The sequence below is a fragment of the Panthera tigris genome, chromosome F2 (genome assembly GCF_018350195.1).
Source record: "Panthera tigris isolate Pti1 chromosome F2, P.tigris_Pti1_mat1.1, whole genome shotgun sequence".
NCBI classification, from domain to species: domain Eukaryota; kingdom Metazoa; phylum Chordata; class Mammalia; order Carnivora; family Felidae; genus Panthera; species Panthera tigris.
This window is the reverse complement of record NC_056676.1, coordinates 43610354-43630117: the sequence shown is the minus strand read 5'-3', so window position 1 is coordinate 43630117 and position 19764 is coordinate 43610354. Positions and strand designations below refer to the sequence as shown.

At 35.9% G+C, this 19764-nt stretch overlaps 1 protein-coding gene across 5 annotated transcripts in view; it reads right to left on the bottom strand.

The window, feature by feature from the left end:
* MTDH (metadherin) overlaps positions 1–19764 on the bottom strand; it is a 57149-nt gene that overhangs the window by 22003 nt on the left and 15382 nt on the right. The window contains exons 3-8 of one of the 5 annotated variants that reach the window (XM_007073291.3): positions 9878–9962; positions 9011–9187; positions 7551–7616; positions 5653–5889; positions 3045–3134; positions 720–818 (exon numbers count right to left, since the gene is read on the bottom strand). In XM_007073291.3, coding sequence (XP_007073353.2) covers positions 720–818; positions 3045–3134; positions 5653–5889; positions 7551–7616; positions 9011–9187; positions 9878–9962 — 754 coding nt within the window. The remainder of the gene's footprint in view (positions 1–719; positions 819–3044; positions 3135–5652; positions 5890–7550; positions 7617–9010; positions 9188–9877; positions 9963–19764) is intronic. The other 4 variants (XM_042973685.1, XM_042973684.1, XM_042973687.1 and 1 more) reach the window with 4 other exon arrangements.

Here is a 19764-nt window from a genome sequence, read left to right as displayed (position 1 = left end):
GAGAGTTCCCATTTCTAGTGGGTTTGTTTCATTTCATTCCTTCAACTCAAAGAAACCATAATGTCAAAAAAAATTTTTTTTTCTCACACTGGCCACGTGGTGGAAAAGTCCACAAAGTAACATAAAAGTGCTAAATAAACAGTAGAAAAGGATGTGCTGTAAAATTTTTGAGAAAGGAGTACATTCTGAGGTTTGAGGTGCTGGGGGGAAAAAATCTCGGATTTTTTAAGAAGAAGGTGCTATAAGTTTTCTGAACATAAAAACTGTATTTTTTTCCCCTTCCTTTTTTTTTTTTTTTTTTAGAACTCTTGCCTTTAACCTTCCACTGGGAATCAGGCTAAGAAAACAGTTTTCTAATATAAAATTTGCATACCTCACAAACTAAAAGCCATTCCTGCATATTATATTCACTCTATTATGCTAAAACTAAGAAATAGAACATTCATTTAAAACAAAAAATAGAAAAAACAGAAAAACTATAAAGCAACTATAAGAAAGTCATGTTTAAATACTGCCTCAATTACAGAAAGTGAATTTAAATTCTACAGTTATTGAGTAATTAGCTTATAAGTAGTACACATTTGGTATTATATTACTATGACCTAAGGGGTGAAAATTAGGATTAAAATTAAAACCTAAAAGCATGAATTTAGGGTGCTAGGAAGAAAATTCTAAAAAACAAAAACAAAAGCAAAAGCATAATTTTTAAAAGGACATACTTAACCCAGACCATTCATCATCGATATAGGGTTGATTACGGCTAGCATCCCACTGATAATCAGAAGTGGTAGAATGAGAAACTGGCTCAGCAGTAGACCCTTAAATGAAAACGAATGCAATAAAATTAAAAATGGAATTTTCTAGTGATGTTTCATAACAATAGTTCTATACTTTGCACACGGAGACTAAATTATTTTTTACTTCCCCTAAAAGGAAAAATTCAGACATTAGAAAGAGTTAAGATAAGGAAAAGTAGAATTGAGGGTAATTTCAGATTAAGCATGATAATCACTTGATCTAATTCACGGATTAGAACTACATTTTGTCCCTAGTTTTTGTCTTTATGATACGTATTTTGTCTTTTATAATACGTATTTCAAACTGAGTATCTACAAATTTCAAAAAAATCCAAAAAAAGTTCTTTTATTTTTGTTCTCAATGAAAAATAATAAAGCACAAAAGAAATCCTGAATGTTTCAAGGGTACACCTATATCCTGAGAGCCCCAAAGGAGAGAACTAGAAAATGTCTGGGTTCGCTAGAACCTTATGCCTAAGGAAAAGTTAAAGACCTAGATGATTACCTAGAGAGGTGAGGCAGAGAGAATCAGAGGCAGGAGAGTTGTGCTGATGGTCGAGAGACCATGGTAAGTTCAGGTGTGTTTAAAGAGAAGCGTCTACCTTCGTCTGAATTTCTTCTGTTTTCATTTTTTTGGGAGGAAGGAGAAAATGGGGTCACAGAGTCCTTACAATCTGATGAAAGCTCTGATGGACTACTGCCCGGAACATAACACAAAATTTTGCATATAATTTTGGGGGCTCAGAAACTCATGGATGCCAGGTGAAAAGCCCTTGTTCTATAGCCATAAATTCATTATCTATCAGGGATATCTATACCTCAGACTTTCTCAATCAGAATTTCCATATGTACTGGAAAGCTTGGGAGACTCTGATACTCCCTTAGGACTCAGAGCCACTGACAGAAAGAAATGCGTAAGAAAACCTGTTAGTATAAAAGACTTACATACAATCATGTCCTCTTGTGAAAGTCCTTCCTAACTTACACATTTCACTTGGTTATAGATTATCTTAGCAGCCTTCCTCTAACTTACCAGCCCGTAACTCTTAATATAATGGCTTGATATATAGTCAAAGTTACATACTTTTTAATATAAATTTTGACAAGTAGAATAGCCCTATAAATCCATATATAATTAGCATATTAACTGCTTACTAAACTAAGCACTAAAGTAACACTATTGCTATTTTTTTAGCCGCCAATGCTGCTTTCTCTGAATATATGAAGAGAATAGCATCTGCATTGCACCAAGTCATCAAATGAAAGAGGCAATTAATTTGTATCTGTGGAACTGAAATGCAGTCTATGAGACCAGGGGTTGGTAAACTATGACCCATGGGCCAAAGGTAAACTCACTTTTTTGTGTGGCCCATGAGCCAAAACCAGTTTTTATATTTACAAATGGTTGGGAAAAAAAATCAAAATAATAATATTTCAAAATCAGACAGTCATCTGTTTATGCATCCTCTCCGGCTGCCTTCCTGCTACAATGTCGAATTAAGTAGTTCCACAGAGACAGTATGGCCCACAAAGCCTAAAATATTATTGTGCCCTTTATGGAAAAAAATCTACGAACAGCTATTCTAGTGACTCCAGACACTGTGGAGCTACATAATTAGTACACTGGGTCCATGAAGTCTGACGTGAACCAAATGTTACAAACTAAACACCTCCCATATTTATGTAGTATTTGTTAAGTACATATGACTTCTACATGATTAATAACAGGCATATTCACTTAAGTACTGCTGAATTGATAATAGTTTATTAGTAATACTGTATTTTCTACATCAACAGATACTCTAAGTAGAGTTCTTATGTGAGGTTCTACATAACCTGAAAGGCTCAGCTATAAACTCATGATGAACAAAATAGATAAAAGGGCAAACAGAAATAAAAGGCAAACTGCAAGTAGAAGCATGGCAGAAATACACTAGTAACAGCAAAGTATCGTGACCCTAAAGGGAAGGAAGGCCTTCTATTTGCGTTCCTGTCCGTGTGCCAAGGCACTTTCAGTTATGTTAGGTCACAGAATCTTCCCATCTCCACTACAGAAAGGAACCACTTGCAGATAAAAATTTAGGTCTTTCTTTCTCCCCCTTTTGTTAAGGCCTCTGCTATTTTCTACATCTATTACTTATGTTGATAGCAGCACTTGACTCTGGGTTATTTTCCAAATAGCAAGAGCTAAAATGAATTTAAACAGAAATTTTTTTGTTAACTAAATGAAAGACTGTTTTCACATACCAGAAACAGCAGAGTTAAGTGTGAGAGATGCAAAAGAAGCAGAATTCTGTTCAGAGGTATTCATTCCCCTATCCACACTAGACCAAGCAGCTGTTAAAATAAAGAACGTCACTTGGAACCTTCAATTTGCAAAAGAGAAGTTGAAAGATATGTACAGATTTAAACTACGATAACAATCTTAAAGATAACCTTAGTAATTAGGACCACAATATAGCAATAGCTACCATTTACTAAATGTCTATTATATTTGCCAAACTTCGTATCAACCCCTTCTAATCCTTAGGGTAACCCTGCTAGGCAAAATTTCAGAGTAGTTAAGTGGCTTGCTGATAGCCAGAAAACAGCTGAGCCATAAATGAAACTTAAGCTGATTTCCAAAGCCTATGTATGCCTTTCTCCACTTTAGCCAGCTACCTTATTATTTAACTTTGGGTCAGGCACTGAACTTGGTACTTGACATTCATTATAGCCAATCCTCACAACTACTTAAATATGAGATTCATACAAGTTAAAGAACTAACCTAATTTCCATAAAAATCAGTATGTGGGAGAATGGGATTCACACCAAATAGGTCTGTCTGAACTAGTCCACACTCATTCCACTATACTGTACTATTTCCTTAACATTTTCAAGATATTTCTTACCTATAAATGAGTATTTTAAGGCACATACACTTCCTTGAGGCCAGTCACACCAGTCTCTTCTCAGTAACTCACTACAAACCCAATTTAATATAGTTCCCTGTCAATTTCAACAAAGGTCCCAATCCATCTAGGTGGGAACTCTAATCTGCTGCTTAATTTTATCTGTAGCAACATTAAGTACCATCAAATTTATGTCCTAATTATGAAAATGCTACATAGCTTTTATAAGTAAATTGCAAATATCTGGTAAGGCCATAGTTTTTAACATTACTCAATAAAACTACCATCTTTTGCTAAATATGAAAGGATGCTTTACAGCATAGACATTTATGCTTTCTTCATTGTTGAAATGAGGCTGGGAATTTAGGGAATGACTTCTTCCAAACAAATTTTGATATTTCTACACAATTCCTGGACATCGTACAGGAGAAAGGAAGAATGAGCTTGAGAAAAATTATCAGTAAACGATCTAAAGTTTGTTTCTTGGGGACATTAGTCAACCGGAGTCTTTCTAGACTGATGGAAACTGATGGAAAAATAATATAGGAAGAAACAGGTCTTTTTTCCTACTTAAACACTAAAAACTCTAGTGTCTACTGCTCTCCCAAATATAAGAAATAAAACTAACAAAAGTATCTGCAACAAGCACAACAGAAAAGAGTGTATGTTTAATGCACAAGGAATTACAACTTGATAAAAAACAAGAAACAAAAAACAATAAGAGGCCATTAGACAAATGGGCAAAGAACACAGACAATTCATAAAAGAAATAGAAATGATCAAGAAAGTTGTAAAAAATATGCAACCTCATTAGTGATCTTAAAAAGTTAACCGAACAATTTATGTATTTTTTGTTTATCAAGTTAGAAAATATTTTTAAAAATAAGAATACCCAATCTTGGTCAGCACATAATAAATGGCACTCTTACCAACGCTGACAGTATAAACCAAAGCTACCCTCTTAGAAAATACTTTGATAATATGTCATAGAGCACTGTACACATACTCCCTTTAACCCAATAACATCACTCCCAAGAATCTATCCTAAAGAAATAACCCAAAAACAAATATATTCAATGCAATGTCATTTACATGGTTAAAAAAGGGAAAAACTTCTCTTGATAATATGGGAATAGAAAAATGATTTATATGCTATGCTTACATAATGTATTATAGGGACTTTAAATAAAAATGCTTACAAATAGGAAAATGTTTATATTACAATATTAAGTGTGTTTGTGGGGACATAAAAATGAATATCCAATTTGGGTTATGTAAAATATTGTACACAGGAAAAAAAAAAGATCATTAAAGAAATATAAAAAAACAGTGGTTGCCATTGTGCGGTGTGGTAACAGTGGGTTTTTCCTTTTCTTTTTGCAGTTTTCCATATAAAACATGGATTTCTTTTCCATAACACACACACACACACACACACACATACACATTGGAATTACGCTGCTTTATATTTGATGACTTTCAACAAGAATAAGCTTCTCAACTACTAGTCTTTATCTTTAAAATCAAGGGGAAAAATTATAAATAGGCATTCTGCAGACTGTAAAATAGTATAAAAATGAATACTGTAAACTACTTCTATTTATCATTTTCATTTACACTCAATAGCAGAACTGTTGAAATTAATCAAAAAGTCTGCTCACACATCACACTTATCACTAAACATATATAATTACAGCCCTTAGCTACACTGGCAATCAAATGTGATGAAAGCACATGAGAACACGAGGGAGAGAGCAAAAAATACATTTGCTATTAGTTACTTTTTAGTTCCCACTTTGCTCCATGTAAAAAGGATATGAGATGTGTTAATTATTACTATTGTTTCTGTATGGCTTTACGAATTTTTCTACTCATGGAATTTTTTTTTCCATTCCTGGAAAATTCAAAATGTACCAGAAATAAGCAATTTTAAATAAACTTAAAATGTTCTCACACTTCTTACCAATGCCAGAAAATATTGAACGGTCACTCCAACTCCTTCCCCAGTCTTTTCCATTTGCATTAGCATCTCCAGTGTCTTGACCCCAAGCAGATGGCTCATTTTTCCTCTTGCCTGCAGAAGCAGGTGAAACAGAGTTCCACTTCTCCTCACCTGCACTGATCTGTGAGGAGAGTTTTACAGACTTCTCATTCCAGCCTCCTCCATTTACAGTGAGGTTTTCGTTCATTCCTGAAGAAACTTAAAGAAAAGAAAAGAAGATTAAAAACTGATATGTGACTCCTTATTAAAACTGGGATATTATTAAATTTCTGTGATTGCTTGGTTTATATTTATCACTCATTTTCTCCCCTACTGTCTTCTAAATAGCTTGAGCTTCAAAGATAAAAATGAAGACTTTTAAAGGGGAAATGACCACCACGGATGACTTTTAGTTTAAAAACTAAGAGGAGGCTTGAACTTTATATATTAATAATGTTTTCAACAGCAGAATGACTTGCTCAAAGAAAGTATAAAAGAGCAAACGGGGAAACAACACATATTCTGGTATACTCGGTATACTCACCCACTAAACATATGAAGATTTCTCCTTAGTTATTATGTTCTTTCTTTAAATATTTACACACACACACACACACACACACACACACACACACACAATGTATAAGGCAGTGATTCTAAAACCTGGCTGCACATTAAAATCAATTGAAAATTTTCTTAAAAGTAGACAACGGAGCCTCAACCCAGACTAATTAAAATCAGAATCTTGAGGGGTGCGTGCCTGGTTGGCTCAGGTCAGTGAAAAATGTGACTCTTAATCTTGAGGTTGTAAGTTTGAGCCCCACATTTGGCATAGATTACTCAAGAAAATAAAAAAAATCAGGGGCGCCTGGGTGACTCAGTCGGTTGGGCGTCCGACTTCGGCTCAGATCATGATCTCCTGGTTTGTGGGTTCGAGCCCTGCGTCAGGCTCTGTGCTGACAGCTCAGAGCCTGGAGCCTGCTTCGGGTTCTGTGTCTCCCTCTCTCTCTGCCCCTCCCTCACTCATGCTCTCACTCTCTCTCTCTCAATAATATAGTAAACATTAAAAAAAAATTTTTTTTTAAAGAAAAAAAATCAAATCAAATCAGAAGCTCTATGGGTGAAGCCCAGGCATCAGTATGTATGTGTGTATATATGTACGCACGCACATGTTGTGCGTGTTTTTCTAAGCTTCCTAAATGACTGTAACGTGTAGCCAGGATTGAGAATCATGGGAATGAAGGAAGCTGACAGAGTTAAAACAAGCCTGAAATAAGGTGCTTTTTCATTTCTGAATTTATAGTATACTACAACACTTTTAGTTTTTAGGTAAGATATACTACTCTACTTAATTCAATCTTTATCATAAACGAGTACATAAAATATATTTTCTAATTGTGGAGCACTGGGTAACTTCAGACTGTAGTCCATTTATTGTAAAATATTTAATATTGTTAAAGAAGCAGTTTAAACGATGATAGGTATTAAGGTTTTTTCCTTAATAAACAGGGTAAAGTCTTTTATCCCATATATTAAAACCAAGTCCTCCCCCCCCCACTCAAAATCCTTCTTTTCTCTATTGACTTACACAATGCAAACAAGAATAAAAACTGCATATAAGCTATTACTAAAAGATTGCTTTTACATATGGGGGAGAGGGAGAAACAACTAGAACATACCAAAGCCTGTTAGAAGTGGGAATGATTTTTCTTTTTATCCATTTTCCAAAATGTCTGGATTGTGATTATATTACTTTAGTAATTAAAAATCATTTCTAAGCCTTTTTTTTCCTTCTGTATCATTCATGTGAGGAAAGAGACATGTATATAAGTTTCTATTTTGATGGGCCTTCAATTTAAGTTACATGTAATTTCTCTCACCCTGAAGTGTAGAATCTCCTTTTCCAGACTTAAAGTTGCTAACTTGAACATTTAGATGAGAATCACCTGGTTGAAATAGAAATAAAATTTATTTAATACTAAACAGGCCACTATGCACATTAAATTAGGAGTTAACACACAATTTAATTTTCACTTATTTTTAATAAATTGCTTCAAGTACTAAATTCTTACACTGGAAAAGAGTCAGTTTTACCCACAACATACATGACATGTCCTTAGGGAACTGAGTTCTTTAGTTAACATATTCTTAGTCAACTAAAATGGCAATATAGGACCTGGAAAATTGCTCAAATATATGGAAAGTCTGCTGTTCAATAATGGTTATCAAGATTCTTTTCAGCAGAACTGGAGAACTGGGCTCTGTAATTGGATTCAACTTTGCCACCTCTCAACAATACCAGCTGCCTTTTCAATAATCCTGGAAGCAAACACATCCAACTTAAAAACACCGCCAGTATTTGGGACCAGGACTTAGGAAATATGGCAAGAGGGGCGAATACATGTTACAACAAAGATACTATTTCTCGGACACTAAAAAGCAGAATGATCACAATGTATTAAAAAACTAGCATGACACAGGATTGTGCAGCAAGGAAGGCATGCACAAGACAGCGAAAAGGGGTCACCAACAGAAGTGCTAAAGCATGGCTAATATGGGATAGTGAAAATGCATAAATAGACATTGTTGCTACACCAAAGTGATAAATTCCAGCAGGTCATCAAGCAAAAAAGTAAAAGGCTGAGAAAGTGGTCTAGGGACAACTGTGGGGTAGGGAGGCAATTAATAAAAAGGTGAAGGAAGAAAAGTCAATGCCCAAGTTGAACAGTATCACTCTGCAGACTGATGTTTCCAGGGTAAAATGATGGCAATGTAAAGAGCTACTAAGAAGCCATCAATATTGGATAGTCTGAGCATTTGAAATACTTGGGAAGACCATTAGCTCCACAACCTCTGAAGTTCCAGTCCAGCTTTATCAAACACCAAAGCATTCTCAAAAAGTTGGGGTGATAAGAAGTCCAAGACAGAGCCTGCACTATCCAGAACATGCTAGTTTCATCTTGGAATGCAAGCATCCATCATGCAGAATGGTGACAAACAATTCCACTTAAATGTCTTGTCCACTATAAAAATGGAGATGTAAGAGAGCTGGGGCAAAGCATTGCACACAAGGAAAAAGGCAACATCATTTTCTCATGTGACTCAAGGCAGAAAGGCAATTTTAATTTAAAAAGCCATTCATTAGGCGGTATGTAATGAGTAACACTGCTGGTTATCAGGTAAACCGATACATGGTCCACAATGCTCTCACGAAGAAGGGTATATCAGCACAATGATGTAAGCTGTTCAAAATAGTCAAATTTTTGACGTAATGATATTTTGTACATCTGATTAAAAGGAGCTGGATTTGATGTATGACTCTTATGTTCCACTAATATACCTTTATTCTTCTTGGAACCAACAGGAAATGATGCGGTTGTAAGTTGCTCGGTGGTAACTGTGATGGTATTTTCTATCCCAGGGATAGTTGAATCCAATGAACCAGAATCAGTCTGCACCTTATCACGTTTACGCTGCTGTCGTTTCTCTCTGTGACTAATTTTAGTTTCCCAGGCTCCTGACATAGCCCCAGAGAAAAAAGTGTTATTCAGTAAAGGGGAAGTAAAAAGTTGCAGGTTTTTTTTTTGGGGGGGGGGGGGGCACACAAAATATCATGATAGTAAACTAAAAACCAAGTGTACTGATGATATTAACTTATCCTAAGAATTTACTCTAATCTCAGTATGTTGTTTCAGGCAGCTAACTGCCATTATTATTTATTCTGCTAATTTTTATCAACTCTGTCCTCTATGATTTATAAAAAAATGATAAATATGTTATCTTATATTTATTTTTTATCCTGCCAGACAGAATGGATAGGAGATTATAAATAAGTACTAATAAATGGATTTATTTGTTGATGACAATAAAGGGCTTACTCACGAATTTTGTACACAACCTTTTAGGGATAGTGTATTTAAGAATAGGGAAAAAATTAAAACCATAGTTCTAAGAAACAAAGACAAAACAATCGCTCAACATATTGAGCTAGACCCTCAATTTGAAGATGGTTCCCTTCAGGAAACGCACTTAAATAAAAATAAAAAGTGTTTTGTAACAATGTCACAAATCTGTACATTAAAATCTGTAGTTACTAAAAAGAAAAGCTAGATACAACATTAAGCAACACAAATGCAGCTTTTATATAATCCACCTTGGTAAAAAAGGATTAAAAATGTTTCTATAGTCCTTTCACTTGCTCAAGTACCTTCATCAACTTCCTTTCCATCATGGCGTGAACTGTTTTGCACTGCTTTAGCATCTGACTTTGATTTCTTCTTATTTTTCTTTGACTGAAAGCAAAATAGAATGTTACTTAATATTTCATTGTTTTTGAAAAGGTAGGAGTCAGTAAAATACATAATGAAATGTATGATGCTGACAACCAAAAAAATTTAATGTTTGATAAAAGAAATTAACATTAAATGGCAATAATAATAGGAGGGTACAATTTATTGAGTGGTTACTACATGCTAAGTACTTTGCACTGATTTTCTTCTTTATTCCCTAAAAAAACTCATTAGGGAAGGTATTATTCCCATTTTAGAGATGAGGAAACGCAGACTTAGAGATGTTAAATATGAAATTGGCTATCTAGGGTCACATTAAGTTAGTAAGTGGTAGAGTCAAATTAGGAAACAGGTCTATCTGGCTTCAAAGTCTGTGCCCTTAAAAACATGCTATCCTAACTTCCATCACAAATAAGGCAGTGTAATATGGTGTTTTCAGAGCAATAAAATTAAAAAAATATTGCTAGCGTTGAGAAAGAAAATGATGCACTGATTAGTGGCTTTTGGATTTTATAAAGCAGATTGCTGGAATACCCTGCTGTATAACAAATTAGAGAGTCAACCAGACAAAGCAGTTAATATTTTGTCAGTTTCAAAGCAATGCGAAAATACCTAGGATTTGCATATGGTAGGTATTTAGTAATTCATAAAAAAAAAAAATACCTACACACATACAAGATGTGGGTTATTTTGAAACAGCCTTCCAATTCCATTCTGTTAATATTATTTTCTCCTCTCAGAAGCTGCTCATTAAAACTTGGTAAAGCCACGATTTCTATATTTAGATTAGTGCTTCCAAGAAAGTACTAATATTCATCAAATATTGATTTTACTTATAATCTATATTCACTCTTTTAACTGAGATTGGCTATGTATATCTTATTATCTTCAAGTTAAGTTTACCACCAGAAAAAAGATTATATCTTGATACTAAGTTTTTTTTTCTTTACGGGTAAAGCAGTAAATGATAGTTTGAGTAAGCAATAAATGACAGCTCTTAAGGGTGATTAAAAATTCTTTGACAACAAGAGTATATAAGCAACTATTCACAACAAACTTTTTATGTTCCCTGTAGTTGATCTGTACTTGTTTTTTTCCATGTTCTCATTAACATGTATCATGTTTCATGTACTGCTTTATGACATCTACCAAACCAGGTCATATCTACTTCACAAAAATTGAGGTATCATCTACATACCATAATATTTATCCTCTTTAAAGTGTACAGTTCGGTGGATTTTAGTAGATTCAAGGTCGTACAACTGTCACCATTTTCTAATTCCAGAACACTCTCATCATCCCAAAGAAGAAACGTGGTACCAATGACCAGTCAGTGTCCCTACCACCTTTTTCCCACTAGCATCTACTACCAATCTACTTTCTATCGACTGTCCGTCTCTCACACCCACTCAAGATAACACATTGAGCATTTTTCAGTTATAGCCTAAAGTAGAGGTCAGCTAACTTTTTCTATAAGGTATCAAGTAATAACTATTTTAGGCTTTCCAGGGCACATATAGTTCTATACATAGTGATCTTACAACCCTGCTGCTGTAGCATGAAAGTAGCCATATACAATATGTAACTGAATGGCTGTGACTGTGTTTCCACACAATTTTATTTACCAAAATAGGCCTCTGGCTGATCTGGGGGACCAGAGTTTGCCCATCCCTGGTCTACAGCAGCACTGTACAATAGAATATAATACAAGCCATGTTTGTAATTTAAAGTTTTCTAGCATACAGATGTCAAAAAGATGAAAGAAAGAGGTCACATTAATTTTAATATATGTTAACTCAACATACCCCAAATACATTTCAAAAGGTAATGAATATAAAAAGTTATTAATAGTATGAGAAGGAACACTAAGTAGCCATTAAGTAGCTACCACATTGGACCATACAGACCTACAGGAACTAACTAAAGTTAAGTACCTCCATTTTACAGATAAGAAAATTGAGGCCATAAGAGATTATATAAATTGCTTAAGACAATAGGGTTATTAAGTGGTAAATCCAGAACTAAAATTCAGTTCTGACTCTAGATCCTGCCCTCACAAATACTCTGCTATCCTGTCACTCTACACTGAACTCTAAATACAAATTTAATCATGTATTACTTATGTGATTTTGGGCTAAGTGCCTCTAAATCCCTTTCCCCAACTGCCATTTGGGACAAAAATTCCTAACCTCATATGAGGTTCCTTTTTTTTTTTTTTAATGTTTATTTATTTATTTTTGAAGGAGAGAGAGACAGAGCATGAGCACGTGAGGGGCAGAGAGAGAAGGAGACACAGAATCTGAAGCAGGCTCCAGGCTCTGAGATGTCAGCACAGAGCCCGATGCAGGGCGCAAACCCACCCACGTGCAGTAAGATCGTGACCTGAGCCAAAGTCAGCCGCCCAAACGAGAGCCACCCAGGTGCCCCCACATAAGGTTCTTTTAAAGATTAAAGAAGATGTGAAAGCAGACTAACTACAAAATAGTATACATAAGCATATATAAGACTTTAAAGGAGAGAAAGTATGAAAAAAGGAGAGAAGTTATATTCACACTGAAATATACTGTGATTCGTCAATAAAATGAAATCTGCAGAAAAATAAGACAGACTACCTTGATTTAGGCTTAGGTCTTGTTTGATTTTAGTTAAGTAACTAACCAAAGAATAATGCTTACCCAGACAAGACTTAATAACGTATTTATAAAAAGCTTTAACACAAATATGCATTCATGCTACTATTTGCCTTAGCCGTCCTACTGACGTAAACATCTTACTTGTGGGCAGCTCCACTACAGTGAACACTTTTGAAGGAAAATGCAAATACAAAGTGCCAGCTCCTCTGTTACCACGTTCTTCCCTCCTATTCTTTGTCAGCCTCTACCATGGAGCTAGTTAACCTCTCCTAATGGCTGTCATGCAATCAAGATTTATTAAATCCCTACGATATGCTAGACATACACTCCCAAGATTGTTTCTTTGTAAATTTTATACACACCCTCCTGACAGTGTATATACATTTGTAAAACAACTATTTTTTAGTGACAGCAATATGACTGAACATGCTTCATTATTTTTGAATAAGCTTCTAAATTCATGTATTTTGATACTTTAATACTTTTAATAACTATCATACTTGACAAAAGTATAGAGATTCACTTAAACGAAGGCCATGCTTGTCAAAACATGACACTAATTTTTCAACCTCATCCTCTAAGTATGCAAAGGTTTTTGTGGAAATCTAACTAGTAAAAGTTAATCTTCCTCAACACCAGCGGTTCCTGCAATCGAATCTGATGGTTTTTTACTTTGGTATTTTTTTTTTTTTTAATTTTTTTTCAACGTTTTTTATTTATTTTTGGGACAGAGAGAGACAGAGCATGAACGGGGGAGGGGCAGAGAGAGAGGGAGACACAGAATCGGAAACAGGCTCCAGGCTCCGAGCCATCAGCCCAGAGCCTGACGCGGGGCTCGAACTCACGGACCGCGAGATCGTGACCTGGCTGAAGTTGGACGCTTAACCGACTGCGCCACCCAGGCGCCCCTACTTTGGTATTTTTAACAAATGGATCCACTAAAAAGACTTAAAAAAAGTTTGTTTTTGTTTTAACTGGTTATATCACTATCACTTATATAGATCTTCCTAATTAACCCAGTCAGGTTTCAAAATAATTCTATGAGGCAGATGTTATTACTTCCACTTTACAGATGAGAAAAGAAGGCACAGAATGATTAACTAACCAACCCCAAGATCACCTAATCATTAAGTGTCAGAGCTGGGATTTGATAAGCATGCTCCAAAATCTGGGCTGCTATGCTTCTGTTAGGAAACTGCTCCCAAGCTGTTAAATTGTGCAGGTATGAGAATTTTCACAAGTAACAGACAAATTATTTTATTTTAGAAACAGAGAGAGCATGAGTGAGGGAGAGGGGCACAGAGAGAGGGAGAGTCTCAAGCAGGCTCCAGGCTCAGTGTGGAGCTCAACGTGGGGCTTCATCCCACAACCCTGGGATCTAACCTAAAGGTTGGAAATGGATGCTATGATACTTTTAGTCTGCAGGTAAGTGGCTAGTGTGTAAGATTTCCCCCTAACTCATGGCAGTAACTATTCTGTTTTCTGAGACTTTTGTTCTATTTCCATTGGGTCAAAATTTTTCTTTTTTGTGATGGTGACAGTGATTTTAAAAATGTACATACCTGACAAAATTAAAAGCGGTCAGTGAAGTTCATCATTTTGAAAACTAAGCAACTGCCGCTTGAAAAGTCTGAAAACCACTGCTTTAGGATCAATTTCATCCACCTTTTGCCTAAACAAATATGGTAAGTCCCTATTTTATACTGCTCCACATTCAGCACTATTTATTTTTCTCACTTGTCTCAAACATATAGATGAACAAGGCATAAATGGCAAAGGATGGATGATCCAAAGAACATATTATTTACATTTCTCTGAACTATCTATACCAACAGTTCTTAATCTTGGTAACTTGGTGACACGATGTAAGGATGAGATTAATTACAAAAAGTGTCACAAACCTTTTTAAAAGTAGGGAGAGTTCCAGCAGATTTTCCTGCTTTTCGGGGTGGTGGTGGTGGTGGTGGTGGTATAATTTAAACTACAGCCAAGATTTTTCCACCCACTACTAGTCTGATACATTTCCCTGAATGCAAGGAAGGAGTAGGATTGTAGATGAAGGGAAGTACCCACAACCTGTACTTTACCTTTCTCCTTACCCTGGTTAGTTAGATTTTCTTTCACTGCACTTACCACCACCTACCATTAGAGAATATATTTGCTTTATTTTAGTCATCCCTTTTCCCATTTTATCCTGTTTTATCGTTAATATTCCTAGTGCCTAGAATAATACACCTTGCAGACAGCAGTTATTTGGTTAATCAGTAAAAGAGCCTAAAAATAAATTGCATTATATATGGCCCTGTCTGCCCAACTCTCATTGCCCCCAAAATAAAACCTCTGAGCTACTCTATTTGTATACTTGAACACTCATGCGAGCCATTAAATTATTTAAATACACTTGGTGTGAGCTCACGAATTATGGTACACCACACAAGCGGCATGACAACCAACCCAGGATCTTAAAAAAAATTTACAAGAAACCTTTCTTAAGAATTTTATCTAGCCCCAAACTCTTTCCCAGACATGGTTCTCAAATTTCCAACAGCTTAATAAATTAATTCCACTTGGAGACTCCATTTATTACCTCAATCTTAGCATGTTTAAAACCAAATTCATTTTCTCACTCTATTTCAATCTCCTCTTGCCACTCCCACTTGCCTCATTCAACTACAGCATCATGGGAAAATGATGGGCTAGAGGAGAAGTCCTGGTTCTGGTCTCCTTTCTGCTATTTGTCAGGAGTTTAGACAGAAAAGTCTAGGGGGCAAAAATGAGGTTTCTCTCGTAAGATATTCCCTCTTTGATGGAAACTACTGTGTTTACCTTCAAAGGGGGCACTGAAACTACTAATTCTTGGATGGAACCCAAGAATCATGAAGCTATAGATTCTATGGCACAAGGAGCCCAAAAGGTCAAGAGTCCAAGACCTACACAATCAGATTCAAAGCATTCCAGATAATGAAATATTTTAATGAATCCAAAAGATTGTATTACAAGTTTAAAAGAGGGGTTCAGCAAAAAAAAAAGAGCCAGACAATAAATATTTTATGCTTTGCAGACTATAAGGTCTCTATTGCAACCACTCAACTTTGCTGTTGTAATATAAATGCAGCCACAGACAATAAATAAGTGTGGCTGCATTCCAATAAACTTTCAAAAAATAGGCAGAGAGCTAGATATGGCCAATGGTCATGGTTTGCCAATCCCCGATTTTAGACTATTGTTTCTAAGACGTATTATGGAAGGTAAAACACAAATGCGTGTAAATTCACTGGGCACGCAGTGTTCTCTGTTTTGCTAAGAGCTACTATACCTTACAGTTGTTTAAAATCTATGATGCCTTGGAATAAGTTTGTCTATGGTCTTCTAAACACTGATCACTCCTACTCCACAAACTTCTTGGTGATAGGATACTCTTAAAACAGACCAAAGATACCAAAGAGCCTTTGTTTACATGGGTTGTATCTACTGGTATCTAACATACTATAAATTTAAACTAAGATATTATTTAATATATTAATTTATTTCAAAATAATAATAGACTAATTACATACTGTATAATTACACCTATATAAATAACTGTATTTTCCAAAACAAACAAATAAACATTTTAGTGAGCAGCATGGTTGGTATGTTCTACAGTTTGCAAATATCTTTAATATCTGGCTTCATAAAAGATAGCTGGATTCGCATACCTCCTTTTGCATTTAATTTTACTGTGATACGTTATTTAAAGCATGTGAAGAAAATCTGACTACATACACATAGATATATAATTGGAAAAAGGATTTTTAAGACTTTTAAAAGTCTTTTAAGACTTTTTTTTGTGGGAGAGTGCAAATGGGGAAGGGGCAGAGAGAGGGGACAGAGGATTTGAAGCCAGCTCCTCACTGACAGGCTGACAGCAGTGAGCCTGATGTGGGGGTTCGAACTCACGAACCATGAGACCATGACCTGAGCTGAAGTTGGACACTCGAACCAACTGAGCCACCCAGGTGCCCTGGATTTTTTTTTTTTTTTTTTTTTTTGAGAGACAGAGTGTGCATGAGAGCGGGGAGAGTGGCAGAGGGGTAGGTGGGGGGTGGGGGGGATGGGAGGGAGAGAGGGAGAGGGAGAGGGAGAGAGAGGGAGGAAGAGGAAGAGAGAGAGAGAATGAATCTCAAGCAGGCTCCACACCCAGCATGGATACCACGACCCTGGGATCATAACCTGAGCCGAAATCAAGAGTTGGATGATCAACTGACTCAGCCACCAAGGTGCCCCAGGTAAAAGGATTGGTTTTTATTTTTTTAATGTTTATTTATTTTTGAGAGAGAGAGAGAGAGACAGAGCGAGAGAGAGAGAGCAGGGGAGAGTCAGAGAGAGAGGGAGACACAGAATCTGAAACAGGCTCCAGGCTCTGAGCTTCCAGCACAGAGACCAACGCAGGGCTCGAACTCACAAACTGCGAGATCATGACCTGAGCCAAAGTCGGACACTTAACCGACTGAGCCAACTAGGCGCCCTTAAAAGGATCGTTTTAATAGTTTTGTTGTTGTTGTTTTTTGCATTTTCAGCTAATTGTGATATCCTTTGACATTACACCAAAGGTTAGTGGTTGACAGGGGCTGGGACTAAGAAGAAACGGAGAAAATGGGGAGTTACTGGTAGTGGGCAGAGGAAAATGTTCAAAAACTAGACTATGGCGAGAGCCGTACAACTCTGCAATACAACTAAAATCATACACTTATATGAAATAAATTTTGTGGTATATCTCAAAATAAAGCTGCTTTACAAAAAAGAAAGAAAACCAATGAGTGTAGACTTAAAGAGGGTGAGGGGTAGGAACAGAGACCTGAATCACAGGCAGGACCTTTAGGTTATGTTCAAGGTTGTAGAGTAAGAGCAATGGGAAGTCACAAGGGACTTTAGGTAGAGGCAGGGGAAAGTATTATGCTGAAACTTGTCAAGTGGTAGTTTCTTAAAAATTGTTGCAACATGGAATCTGAAAGTGCATCAATGAACTTTCCACACTCTATTGGTCTACCTTGTGCATTTAATGAAACTTTCACAGTTGTCTGATTTTGTAACATGCAAGTACTGGTCACTTGGAAAATACTGGTTCAGTGAGTTACACACATCTTCTAAAATGTTAAAACATTCCATTGTATACAGTATTTATAATAATCCCATTTGTTAATATCACAACTGATCTCATCAGAAATTCTTTAAGCACAGGGATGCTGTCAAGCTAATGGTGGCAGATACAAATTTTCCAGATTTCTAATTTTCACTCAGAAACAAATCATTATATCATTTGCAACAAATACTAAGTATTCTTTTCCTTGAAGTGACAGGATCATTTTAATTATTTTTGAGAAAATGTCTGCAAATACCCAGGTCTAAATAACCATTGGTATCTATCAGCTGTTCTTTCACGTAAAAACAGTAACTAGTCTAGGTTGCAACTCAATTACACAAATGTTTTTCCTCGAGACAACCACTGTTCTTCAGTACACAGCATACTGTAGGTATACTTCCTATTTCATCATGCAAAATAATTAAAAAGCATGTGTTCAGAGGTCAAGATTTAATAAAATTAATAATGATCATTTTTATAGCTTCATTAAGAATACTCTTAAGTGAAACTAGCATTTTTTTTTTTTTTTTAACTATGAGTGGATTGCATAAAGAATAGTTACTAGTAGTTTGGTGTCTCTGTCACGATTTGTGCTTGGAAGCCAGCAGTTTTACTTGCTATTGCTTCTGCACCATTAGTGCAACTATCAACACGGTGAAGAAGGCAAATGTCCTAATTATTATAAAAACAGTTTCATCTCCCAGGGCCCAACAAAAGGGTCCCTGGGACCCCATCCCAAGGGTCCACAAACCACACTTGGAGAACAGCTGCCTCCGTGAAATTGAGTGAGCATTATTTACTAGGTATGTGATGCTGGGCAATCCACTAAACTCTTTTTAATGAGCTGTATTAAAAAAAAAAATGATAGTACCCCTCTCCTTCCTCAACGAAGACTTAGTCAACAGGGTCAAAAGAGGTGAAAATATTTTGTATTATGTAGCAACATAAAAAATGTAAGAGCTTATTAATACTAAAAATGAATGATATTTCAGTAGGACACCATTGACTTCATTCTGAACATAAACATAAATTTGATTGTGACCAAATTTTATACATTTTGGTTTTTGTTGTTTCTCTAACAATCTTTACACTTCTATCTTAATTCAGATCCTCATAATCACTGATACAAGCCTGACCTGTTAATCATAAACGTTGCTGCCAGCTAAACATATCTATTTTTATCATACCCCACCCCCACCTTGACCAAACTTATCGAGAGCTTTCCATTAAGAATATCTTCTTTTGTTTCAGTTGAATAATGTCTGATTGTGTCCATTTGTTTCTCTCTCACTTGCCAAAGCTGGCCTCCCCACTTCTACTTACTGAAATACCATCCCTAGCCTTAAGAGTCCAATTGTCAATTCTTTCTGGCCACCCAAATTGGATAATCTTACTCCTCTGAATATCTGGCACTCAAAGTCTTGTTACCTGGTATCTTCTCCTGTGCTTGCCTTTCCTTAACTAGACTGCAGTCTTTCTGAGAGTAAGTACTTCTTCCATTCTTATTCTCTTCAGCATCCAATAGCACAATGCATTCAGCCAGCTAATGGTCCTAGGTCTACTCTACTAGACACCAGTATCAATGAAGTATTGACCTTCACAGCCAAATAAAGACCTAGAAAACTATGGTAGTTTAACTTGCTTATAGACCCAAGATCTATAACTCTTGTCATACGTGGTTTTTAGACAATGTTTTACTTCTAAGGCTTATTACTCAAGTGACAGGGCAAGGTATTCAATATCACAGCTTAGAGTGCTTAGATGTGGCTCTGAGAGAAAAACAAACATACAATGATGCATATTAAGGTACATAAGTAGATCTAAGAGAAGCCTCTTTAGAAAGAAAGTAATAAAAAGCCTTAAAACACATATTTACAACATGCAAAAACAGTGCAATAGCACAAAAAATGAACTGAAATAAAGTCTTTTGGGCTAAACCAAGTTAAAAAGCATAAATTCAAGATGCAGACAGCAAAAAGAAACACTAGCCATGAGCTGTAGCATTTACTATTATGCAAAAAGCCTAACCAAGTAGACAGCAAACCAAAGG